Source organism: Capsicum annuum, chromosome 2 (assembly GCF_002878395.1).
Source record: "Capsicum annuum cultivar UCD-10X-F1 chromosome 2, UCD10Xv1.1, whole genome shotgun sequence".
In the NCBI taxonomy this organism is placed as follows: domain Eukaryota; kingdom Viridiplantae; phylum Streptophyta; class Magnoliopsida; order Solanales; family Solanaceae; genus Capsicum; species Capsicum annuum.
Window position 1 is genome coordinate 135159285 of NC_061112.1, and position 12133 is coordinate 135171417.

The following is a 12133-nucleotide window of genomic DNA, read 5'->3' on the forward strand; positions in this document are numbered from 1 at the left end:
CATGGGGTTCTGAACTAATCTTTTATATACACCAAACTACTCTGATTTTACAAGGAAAAGACACAATAGTACTATAGATAGCTGCTCTGCATTATCGGTTCGAGTGATTGACAATTATGTGTACCACCTTAAATTCCCTCATGAAAAGGGACAAGGAAAAACAAGATACTTGAACTTTGGAATAAAACAGAGTTATCTGTGGATAATGATCTGTTATCCACATGAAACAGAATCCAAAATGTGAGAGGAAACGGAGACACAAGTAAACAAAAGCTGCGCACAAATGATGTTGTTTGGACTCTCCAAAAATGTTGTCGGATCAGATACGCACCGATAAGCATTTTTGAAGAATCCGAGAAACATAGCTATTGAACAGTTCTATCACATCATGATGCTAAACCAACCTCCAATAACTGGTAAGCGTCCATAGTTATCCTAATTTAATACTTTGTTGTAAACAATCGTTTGCAACCGGTTAAAATATAAGATACTGTAAAATATTTAACATCATCAAGGCATGTAAGTTTAAGACTGTGTTCGCTTTATTCAGGAGAGAAGAGGCAGGGGTGGATCCATCATTATGGTTCATCTGAACCCACTACTTTTGACACCCAGCAGACAAAGAGTTCACATATCAGCTTCTGAACAACTAAGCAACAACAGCAAAGGAAACTGCCATCTATGAGAAATTCGACAATTAGCATCTACATTTCAACTACCTGAAAGACTAGCAACAATGACATTTCTCTTCAGCCATGATACAGACAATCAGAAATTACAACTTCAAAACAGGAGTGGAAAGGCGAGAAAGTAGTATGAAAAATTCCTGTTTCTCTTCACAAACAAATGTTTCATACGCGACAGCATAAGAGCAAATGAATACTGGAAATACAAATCCTTGATGGTTTCAAACCATGAGCTGTTTTATCACAATAACAGCAGAATTAAATGCTAATCTGCAGAGAAAAAAAATTCTAATAGCATCAATAAAAAAATTTCATAAAGCAAAACTCAATATAGAAAAATTAGCGTCAGGCTGACGGTCGGAACTTGTTGGCACACATACATAAGCCAGAACCTTCAGAGTGGGGACATTAAGATTCCAGTTCTCCACCAGAGACGAGACGACAGACTTCCTGATACCTACTCTTCTAAAAGTGAAAACTTTTTGTCGCTCCATTTCAGATACATGCATGAAAAAATGCAAACGCAGGTCGATGGGCAGCGCAATCCAATAGAACTAAAGCAGGTCACTATCCTAAGCTTGAGTAGCGCCATTCTTGTGATTAGCACTTTCGTCAGTGTTCGGGTTCTCAACCATTTGTTTAGATCCCTCTGCAGCTCCCTCATTGGAACAATGGTTTTTCAAAACTGTTGAGATGTCACTCTCAGAAGCTCCGGCAAGCTTGAATCGCTCAACTGCTGTATCGAGGTTTTTCTTCCAACCAGCTAAAGACAACTTACATTCAACTTGTGAGCGTTCAAAGAGCATATTACCCCAAAATAAATGGATCTGCGATCTCATAACAGCAGCTTGCTCTGCAGCCTCGTCTGCTGAAATTTCAGATGGACCAGCAGCAGCTGATGTCTCACCTTCAAGACCACTTGCTTGCTTCTTCCTTCTCCTTAATAGTTCATCAATCTTGCTGGCACTAGGATCCTTTAGCTCATTAGCTCGCTGCTCTTCAATCTTCTCCCACATTTCTGTTGCAGCTTTCATTTTTAATTCTGCACTGTCAAAGAGCGCAAGAGTCTGAGTAGGATCCCAATTTGATAGGTCCTCTTTCTTGGCCAAGATAAAGGACCAGTAAAGTTTTGCCATTTCAAATTGCTGCTGCCCCAATGCCAGCAATCCCTCGTAAAAGTCTGGTTTGATTAGAAGTGCCTCCTCATATTTCTCTTTCGCCAGAGAATATTTTTCTTTCACCCAGTCATATGCTGATTGGAGCTGTGTCGCCATCATCTCCTTTGAAGCAGAATCATCAATTGGAATTCGCTTCCTTGCAGCGCACATGTGAACATTTCCCCAGTTGAAGAAAGCAAGAGCTGCCACTTCCTGGAATTTTAAGGCAGCCTTGTCAAAAAGAGCTTGAGCCTCTTCACTAGTCACAGTCTCCTCAAGGGCTTCAGAGCAAAGCTCCATCCCAAGCTCATGCAGATCAATGTGAGCATCTGGATCAATGCCTACATGGGTCCTGAACAACTGAGCAAACTCGAAAAGCCAGTCATCCATTTCAACCTCTTTGCAATCAAGATTTTCGGATCTAGCAGCTTTCTCTTTGGTGGCGACCTTCTCTACCTTGTTACTCTCATTTTCCACGGTTTCAACGATTGAATCACTTATTGAAGAATGGGATCCACTATCATCTCCTTTACTCCCTTCGCTCTCAACAGGCTTCTCCTCTTCCTCTTCCAACAAGGCTGGCTCTTGTTCAGGACTCACCTCAACCACATGCAACCTTAACATCCCAATGGAGTCGGTTTTATCTGCATCAGGGTCTTTTGGCAGTAAACCATCAACCGAAGACTCTGCCGATCTAAGTTCAGCCGTACAGGTAATAGTCACTAAATCACCATCACTGTCCTTGTATTTAACAAGAACAGATTTTGACATAGGGAACCGTCTGCTAACAATATCCCTCAACACTCTAAAACTGCAATTCACAGGCATTTGGGCAAGCCTTATATCATGATCATAAACAAGCTTCAACGGCCTCCAGCGGATCGCAACATCCTTAGAATGTCCATGAACAACACTTGATGCTGATAAAGATGCCTGCTCTCTTTGTCCATCCTTATTGCGATCAGTAGATGGTCTGGAAGGACCACTTGAAGGCTTCAAAACAACCTTTGGCAACTGAACTTTGGCTTGAGGACCATTTTCAGCTGGCGTAACTTGATATGGCTTCTCTGGCTTGTTATTAACTGATATAGCTGAAGCCCCACCTGAAGATGCTGGCTTCTTAGACATTGGCCTAGCAGGTAAGCATGGTCCTAAGCCAGCAATAGGAGCTGCACCCACAGCAGAAGCACCAAGTGCAGCTGGAGATGGGCGGCTCTGAAGGTCCTGCTGGGCCTCTGGACGAGGACCAAGTGCCATCCTCAATCGTCCAGCAAGCTCCAAAGCATCTCGGTGATTCGGATCAGCACCCAATAGTATCTGGACGTCTTGCATCGACATTTCATACTTCCCCACAGCCTCAAATGCACGAGCCCTTCGTAGAAGAGCCCGAACAAAACGGGGCTGAACTTGAAGTGCCATAGTACATTCAGAAACAACAGAATCATAGTCTATGGGCTTCATTTGCATCAAACAGGCTGCCCTATTGCTATGAAAAACAGCTCTATCAGGGTGTCCCTTTGGTGTAAGTTTGAGAGCATTCTCATATTGTTGAAGGGCACCCACATAATCCTTAGCCTGAAACCTTCTATTTCCCTCTTCTTTCAGCTCATGGGCTCTTTTTGAGAAAATGGATGAGTCCAAATCCACACTACCATTAACAACAGGTGTAGTAGTATGGCTATTCCCAACAGCCCCTTGGTTCTGGTTTTGATTTTGACTAACACCCCCCTTCTTTTTCCTACCACCTGATTTCCCCATGTAGTAATTCCTATAGGAACTTGTAAGAAGATTGAATCTTTATTACCAATGAGCCAGAATAAACCAATATCCCACTTATTTTATTGTACTTAATTTATATATAAATCAATCAACTTTCACACAGTAGTGAGTGAAAAGAAATGAGAAGAGAAAGAGCTACTTACATGTATAAAGTTCACACCTTTGGTGCAAAATTTAGAGTTTTGAGAATGAATGTTGAAGAGCCAGAAGATTGATTGGATGAAATTTATATTTTGAGGAGAAGCACAGCAAGAGGTAAATGGAAAGGTTTGGGGTTTGAAACCCTAGACGAGATAGGTGACTTCAGTTTGGCAAGTACTTGGATTGGGTATCCTGTGGTGAGACCCACCATTGAGGTCTATGTTATGAACCATCTGATGGTTGATCAAATTCTAGAATCACCGTTGATCTTATTCATTTTATATTAGCAAGATAAATTATTACTCTCTTTGTATCAAACACAAAATTTAATTTAAGAAATAAGTAAAGATTTGATAATATTTACTTTTTAACGTAGTATTATGTTATGTTATCGTTTCATATATGCATTATATTGATGGCTCAAATTAATTCTTTCTCCATTAACTCTTTTTACCTTAGTCAAAGCGATAAATTAACTCCACACTTCAACCCTTGTTATTTCATCACTATCCAAAATTACTCTTCTTCGACATAATTGTTTTAGTTTGAAATATGACCAAAAATCTAAGCTTTTAAATAAGATATTCATTTAATTCACTTGTATTTGTCCTTAATGAACTTTTCACATCCTTTAAAAGATCAAATACATATTTCATCATAATATTTATATTAATCAGAGTATAATCTTAATAGAATTATTGTAAAATGACTTAACATGAGTAATTATTATTAATATTAAGAGTAAAATAGGAAAAAAAAAAAATATGTTTGTCTTGATATATTAAAATGGATAAATAAAAGTGATTTCTTTTTAAAATAAAAAATAAAAGAAGAGATAAATAGTTTCATTGTGCCTATTGACGTCCTTGAAGAGCCATTCTTAGAATGCCCTTTCCAGGGTCAGGTCAGGAATATCAATCTTGCAAATTGCAGTGTCTTCTCTATATGTCGTCACTGATTCACTACTTGATTTGTACGTAATTATATTTGAGTTCAGTAGTTTTCGAGAATTAAAAGAGAGTTTAAAGTACAATTGCCTTCTCGTGACTTATAGGTCACGAGTTAAAAGTAGTGAAATTATTGAATGATACTTGTATTAGAATGAACATCTTAAATGAAAACCTTACAAATGAATTCAGAGTTTCAAGACTTGTAACAGAATGAAGAAAACTACAAAATCATATGTATTGAAGCATCCACCAACATGGAGATAGCAGTATTGCAAGAGAAAAAGCTCATCATCATAACTCCATGTAAACAGATTTGAACAATTGAGGCCGAAATTCTAGGATTTTTGGAAATTTTTTTGCACAAATGGAAGTGAACAAACTGGTTTGTACCGATCATTGCCTGAACATTCAAGTTCAAAAGAGTGCAGAAGTTGTCTGATACCATCCCAAGGCAAATGCCGACCTCTTGCATAAAAAGCCTTTAAGCTGAATACTCGCAAATTCACAGTTTCAACCGAGACAGTAGCTCTTTATGATGAAGGTTATTTAAAAATTGTAGTTCTACCAGAGCAGAAGCTCATGAACATGTAGTTACAGTATTTAACATTTGAAAAAAATGGAGGGGGAGAATTAGGAGAGATGAGATATTCTTCTCAGCTTCTGCAAAAGCTACAAGGAAGAGTAACATTTGATGTCACTCCGTTGCTGCACTTCGTATTTTAGAGTTACACAGAACCTAAATCAGATGCTCACCATGTTACTGGAAAATCTACGCTGTTAAATGTAACCGGAGCTAAAGCAAACAACAGGAGGAAACCAGCTACAAGCAAAGACGGGTTCGCTGCTCTTCTCTTTCCTCACCACTTAGTGTTGTGGAGTTGATACCGCTTTCTGTTAAGCATCTCTTGTAAGGAATAAAACCCTTAATGCGCTTGGTGGAACTTGCTCTTTGCACCAAGCTAAAGGTTTCTCTAGGTCTAAAGGAGGATCGGTCTTTCCCCATCTTCTCCAATGGATGTCGGCTACTCTGAGTTTCGATATCCATGTTCTTTTCCCCACCTGTTTCTGCACTTACTGGTTCAGTGTTAGAGCCAGTAGAAGATCCTTCTTTCTGATTTTGTTTGTCTTCCAGATCTCTGTCATTGAAGATTGGACGCCCCTTTACTGGAATTGGGTTAAGCACTTGAATGCAAGAAAATGAAGCAGATGCACATGATGATCCCCATGGCAAAAGAGTGGAAGAGGCGCATCCGGTAGGCCTTTTGTTTTCATTTTGTGATGGCAAGATATAAAATGGTGAGGGGGTTCCAAGAGTTAAGGTACGTGAAGCACATTCTGAATCAGCAGCAGTAAATTTCATTGGCATTACGTTCCACAAAACTGCTGGCAATGATGCTTCATCATTCAAGCCCGTTTCTATTTTGCATGGGCCAGGAGTTGGACAAGACGGTTTTTGAGATTCAGTGAATAGCACAGTTTTACCAAATAGCTTAAGACACTGAGTAGAAGACGTCTCAGCTGAGCCTTCCTGAACAAAATCATCATCTTGGGGAAACAGCTCTAGTTTCTGAAGATATGAATCAAATAGAAGAATTATAAGCAGTGATGTCAAATGAGAAATTTCTAGCAGTGGTAAGGAAACAAAAAGAGATGCAGAATCAAAGGTAGTTGTACCACGAAAGTCTGGTTTTCTGGATTTGTTTTAGCATTTGCTTGAACAGGGGAAGAGCTATCTTCTAGGATGGAATTGGGTGGTTCAGAAAGTACAAAATCACCAGAATTTCCATTTCCATCACCAGCTGATGATATAGGTGACGCGCTACCAAGGCGCTTACTTGAATCCACCGTGCCAAGGGCATCTGAACCATGTACAGACAACACAGAAGTAGGGGACTGGTTCTCTTGTTCAGACATAGACACATTCGGTGTGAGAGACCTTGTTGATTTCTCAGGGACTGGGGTTCCAATTATAACTGGAGTAGCCAATTTACGCGGATAAGGGTGCATTGGTTTTCTTTTAGGCCGAGGAGGAGGAATCTCAATCGGTTTCACCGAATTTGCATCACCATTATTCGATTCACGAACAACCTGACCACCATAAACACATTTGGAATCAACAGATGGCTTCATAAAACTAAATGGCACTTAACATTGACTGCACGCCTTAAGAGTCATAAAAGAATATGACTTACTTCAAAAGGCGGTATATAGATATAATGGGGGTTTATAAGAGCAGTAAACCTTTGAGAAAAACTTCTGAGCATGGCTCCTTATCTGCACAGCAGTCTTTGTACTCACATGCTCTGAAAATTAATCAAGATCTCCGTTAATATGCAATGATAACCAAGAGATGTCTCTAATAAACATTAATAGTTTTTCATTTCTACCTTCTATACGCCTCCATGCCCTACCGTACAGTTTCAAAGCCTCAAGGAACTTTTTATGCTCTTCTTCTGTCCAGCGCTCCCTTTGCTTTGTAATGATGTATGGCTTCCTGACCTATTTTAAGCCAAAAAGAACGATGGACAAGATGCAGATAAGAGTTTTGAAAGGAAAATGTAGTTGACACAGAGAATGTGGAAAACAACAGACCTTGGGAGCATATTCATCTGCAGAAGCAACTTGCTCTTTCAGCTTGATGCTCCTTGTTGATGATGCTCCCACATCTGACGAAATTTGATTCCTGCTGGAATGGATTGAGTCCACCCCACTTTCTCCACTTTGATCCTAAAATCACCAAGATAGAGAGATGAAGTTTCTTCAAAAAGAACTTCAACACTTCTACCTGTTGTAATTTTGAAACAAATAATGGCCACGCTATACTGTGGTACTCGAAAGCTTGCCGAAATTTGAAAGCGAAAATTACATCACACACGACAGTGCATTCGTCTATATTCAAGGTATACAACATTTGAATGTAGAAGAACAGAACAAGAAAAACATTAAGCATTGTCTGGCAAATGAACAACCACTCATCAGCAGCACGAAAAGAAACATTTGTGTAAGGCTAAATACAGCAACTAACAAATGAAAATGACAATCTGCCCTCCCATCTTGATGTATTACTGTGTTATTACATTACCCCCCTAGTGAAATTGTGAATAAGGCCTTTGTAAGCATATAGCCATTGACCCTAATTCTTTTTAAGATATACAGAAACAAGATAACAAGTAACAACTATCAACACTAGCAATTTTCTTCTCTTATTTTGTCTACTTCAACATCAATCTCAAGCTCGCAGTTGATCAGTTGAAATTGCTGAACCACAGCGCATGTTGTTATACTACTGGACAGACATTCTAAAGGCTGTAAACGCAACTTGGTTTCAAAATTATAATCAATCCACTATAGATTAATTAGGATAAGTTGCAACTCACGCGGGGAGCAATAGCGTTATTAACCATCAGAGACATCTCTGAATTAAACATGTCTATTACCTACCTGTTCTGATTCATCACGCTAATATTCACTCCTCTCAAGTTTCACCAACTGCCATTCTATTACTCCCTCTCTCCTATAAAGAGTGTCTTGATTCGGAATTGGAATACTAGGGTCAAACTAACTAATGTCTGGTGTGAATTCAGACATAGAATCTTTAATTCTTTTAAAAATACTTTGTGAACTACATATGATCAAAGAAAATATCTTTTGACTGTTTAAATAGTACTACTAAGATATTTTTGGGGGGATGAAGGGAGTAGAAAAATTCCAACTTCATCAACCCTTTTTTATAAAAATAAAACCCAACTCTAAATTAGTAGTACTAAAAACAAAGAACAATGCATATGTAACTAACAGTAAAGAAAACAAAGAATCACACAAGATGTCATCTGAAAATTAGTACGTACTATAAAAAGTAAAAAAGTGGCAAACCTGATCAGTCATTTCTGCAGATACCACCAAAGAAAAATTTCTCAAACAGCTAAAATTCCTCTAGAACCAAAATCACCAAAATCTTTCCTCACACTTATTTTCCCAAAATAGATTAAAATCCACTGTTCAGCCAATCAAATCTCTTCAGTTTCAGATCCCAAAAATACCAACTGTCACTCTCTCTAATTCCCAGTCAACCAATCTATACTCCAAAATCCAAGGAATTCCCAGAAACTTTAGGATCCAAATTCCCAATACACTAAATAAGACCACCTCTTAACTCTGTTCACACACAGCACAGTCACCAATACCAGACATTAAATTTCCCCATTAAACATCAAAACCACTTACCCTTCTCACCAAAAAAAGCATCACACACAGAGAAAAACCCAATAACCATAAAAATCTGATAAATATTGCAATAAATTCAGAAGAAAATAATCTCATCAATAGAAAAAAAAAACCACCCTCAAGAATAAAAAGATTGAATCTTTAACAGAAGGGTTTGCTTATAAACAGTCCAATAAGTGAAAAATGTTAATTTTAATAACCAATAGGCAATAACTCCACAAAGCCTCAATCTTACAGAGTGAGCTGACACACACACACACGAAAAAAAGAAGAACAAAACTTTCCTAGAATACAAAAAATAGTATTAAAGAACAAAAGTATAGTGAGAGTATATGAAGAAGAAGGAAGAAGTTAGAAGCGACAAAGGCAAAGATTGTAAGAAATATTTTTTGGGTTAAAATAATTAAGGGGAGAACAAGTTAAAGAAAATGAGGAGGGAACAAGTGCCACGTAAAAGGGTAAAATTGGAAATCACAGTTATGTTTTAGAAACCTCGAGAGAACTATGATATCTTGTGGCTCACGTTCAATTACACGTGGCTTTCCTTCTTTTGAATTTTCCGACTTTTTATAAATTAACGAATTTTAATTCCATGTGACACAAGTTAACAGTTGGAAAAAGCAACAAGTTGTGGTTTCTCCACGTGTCAGTTTTTTTGTGGATCAACATTTCTTTGTTGGTTGCTATGTGGACCCTTATTAGGTTACCTGAAGGAAAAATAATTTTTTTGTTCAGTGTAATTATTATTAACCAAAAAAAAAAAAAAAAGGTTCAGTGGCACAATAATGAGGGTATCTATCATATTACTTATCTATGTTATCCAAATTGCTTGTGTAAGTATCTATCAATCAATAAAATTGTTACAATTGTTCATAGTTTAATGAATTCTTTGTCAGCTTGAAGAGGACTGGAGGAGCAAAAATATACTATATGAAAAAGGAAAAATTATTTTATAGCAGTATTTAACTGTTTTAAGGTAACTTGTTCTTCTAATGAATGGTTGAGGATTAAAGATAGTTTTAATTTTCTTAAATTTATTTAGGAATAGAATTATAGAATGAATAGTTGTATTTATTTTTCTCTGTATTTAAAAGAATTAATAAGAAGTAAAGTTTATTAACACCATAGATCTACTTATCATGGAACAGATTGATTTTCTATTTTAGAACCTTAGATATTTATTATTCATTTAGAACATTACAAGTTGTTCTATTTAAATGAAAAAGAGAAAAGAAAAAGAAAAAGAAAAATCAAGGCCCACATGTTAACTTCATAGGACCATTAGAAAACCTTCTACAATCCACACACCCCCAAGAAAAGACACAAAAAATGTCCACCTAAATATAAAAAAATAGAGTAGTTTGCTAATCCTATAATTTATTTCTAAATTCCAAGAAAAAAATAGTGATATTTAATAAATATCTACAACCTCTAAAATAAGAGGACAACACAAAAAAAAGGATAGAGGAATAAGGAAAGCCAATAGTTGTGGATCATGCAGAGAAAAGAAAAAAATACTACTGTAAAAGAGAAAAAAAAAAGGTTGTGGTCTATATTGTTTTTTTTTTCTAACTTTTTAATTGATGGGTTGTCCTATTTAGGAGCACCTTAGATGTTTTTTTTTTTCCTTATCAGATGATGAACTTTCTCTTTTCACTTTTTCTCCACGTCACAACCACTCACCACCCATCATTTATCCACCTCATCCCATTTTTTATTTTAATAGTAGTACTCTCTTCCTGTTTAAAAAAAATCAAATATTTTAATCTACACAAAATTTAAGAAAATAAAAAGAAATCTTAAATTTTTCATTATTAAAAAGAAATCTTGAATTTTTCATTCTTAAATTAAAGTTATGTCAAGTTGACTAAAATATCTTTTAATTTTATGATCGTACATATGATCTATGAAAAATTGAAATTAAAGTGTTGTAAAAAAAGAGATATTCTTTTTAAAATGAAATAAAATTTTTTTTTTAAAACAGAGGGAATAATAATTTTGATTGATAAGGTGATCTATGATTTTAACCTAGAGCTTAACATGATGTTAGAGTTGTGTCATATATGATTTTATTTTAAGAAGAACGCGACATTAATATTGCGAATATTTCTAGTAATATATTCTCTATTCGTTTCATTTTACTCGTCTCAAATTTTTCTAATTTGATTTCTAATTTTATTTGTCATTTTTCATTAATCAAAATAAAATAATTTTTTTCTTTTTTTATCCTTAATATTAATTATTTTATCTCTAAATTAAAATATAAATATTATTTAATAAGATATTATAATAAAATAATTATATTATTAATTATATTTTTTAATCAATATGTAATATCAAATTGGGACGACTAAAATGGGACCAAAAGAGTATAAAGGAAAGGAGTGTTATAGGGGTAGTTTTTTTTTACCAAGGGAACAACGAGGTTGTAGTTAATACTTAATATTGATCTAAAACAGGATATTTCACACTACAACTTTTGTCTAGAAAAGACAAAATTTATGTCAAATTAATAATTGCTCGAGTATGATAATGGAAAGTCTCAACTCTCAAGGTAGCTAGTTCAATATTCAGAGGTAACTTTTGAATTTTGTCTTCTAAAATTTAATTAACACATAAAATTTTATTAAATTTCTAAACTTTCATATTCAAATATTTTTAAATATTCAAAAATTGACTCAAATTAACTTTTGATTTTATCAACTTTCATTTATAAAATTTTAATTCTTTTTCAAGTATAGTTTTAACAATCGTCAATCAAACAGAAGAGTAAAATACGTACACTTGAGAAGGAAAAAAAAATTATTCAACCACAAGGGTTAGTGTGGTGGTTCAGCACCTCATCCCTTAAGCAAGAGGTTGGGGGTTCGATCCCCAACTCTTGGGGGTTCGATCTCCATCCCTGGTGAACAGAGAAAACTCTGTTTCCAGTTTTATACCACTCAGTGTGCTAACAATGGAATGGAGGATTGGGAAACAAGAAAAAAATTATTCAAACCTTATAATACTTGCACTAAGGGTGTGTTTGGTATGAAGGAAAACATTTTCCAGAAAATGTTTTCCAGTTTTCTTATATTTGGTTGGTTTATATGTTTTGGAAAATGTTTTTCAGAAAGTCATCGATAGGCACTCAAACTTGTTGCCAAAATTCACTTAGACACCTAAACTAAGGTTTGTTCCTATCAGACCCTTAAAC

At 35.8% G+C, this 12133-nt stretch overlaps 2 protein-coding genes across 3 annotated transcripts; both read right to left on the minus strand.

Annotated features, from left to right (window-relative positions):
• Positions 1-811: 811 nt before the first annotated feature.
• Positions 812-4096, minus strand: LOC107859635 (protein CLMP1). The gene has a single exon (XM_016704697.2). The coding sequence runs from the start codon at positions 3599-3601 to the stop codon at positions 1259-1261; it is 2343 nt and encodes a 780-aa protein (XP_016560183.1). The 5' UTR covers positions 3602-4096; the 3' UTR covers positions 812-1258.
• Positions 4097-5221: 1125 nt separating this feature from the next.
• Positions 5222-9328, minus strand: LOC107859636 (protein REVEILLE 1). Of its 2 annotated transcripts, XM_016704698.2 has the most exons (6): positions 8587-9328; positions 7306-7440; positions 7101-7212; positions 6955-7016; positions 6388-6801; positions 5222-6280 (listed from the first exon to the last, which is right to left on the minus strand). In XM_016704698.2, the coding sequence occupies exons 1-6, from the start codon at positions 8596-8598 to the stop codon at positions 5534-5536; spliced, it is 1482 nt and encodes a 493-aa protein (XP_016560184.2). In that variant the 5' UTR covers positions 8599-9328; the 3' UTR covers positions 5222-5533. The 2 variants fall into 2 exon arrangements, with proteins under 2 accessions (XP_016560184.2, XP_047263036.1); XM_047407080.1 differs by lacking the exons at positions 7306-7440; positions 8587-9328 and having other exon boundaries at positions 6906-7016.
• Between the last annotated feature and the right edge of the window lie 2805 nt (positions 9329-12133).

Bases quoted from the DNA above. Each gene is read 5' to 3' on its own strand.
- LOC107859635 (XM_016704697.2), bottom strand. From the start codon at position 3,601: ATGGGGAAATCAGGTGGTAGGAAAAAGAAGGGGGGTGTTAGTCAAAAT.
- LOC107859636 (XM_016704698.2), bottom strand. The intron at 7,213-7,305 runs GTCTGTTGTTTT...GGCTTAAAATAG, and splicing joins CAGATGAATATGCTCCCAAG to GTCAGGAAGCCATACATCAT. The intron at 7,017-7,100 runs GTAGAAATGAAA...ATTAATTTTCAG, and splicing joins GGCATGGAGGCGTATAGAAG to AGCATGTGAGTACAAAGACT.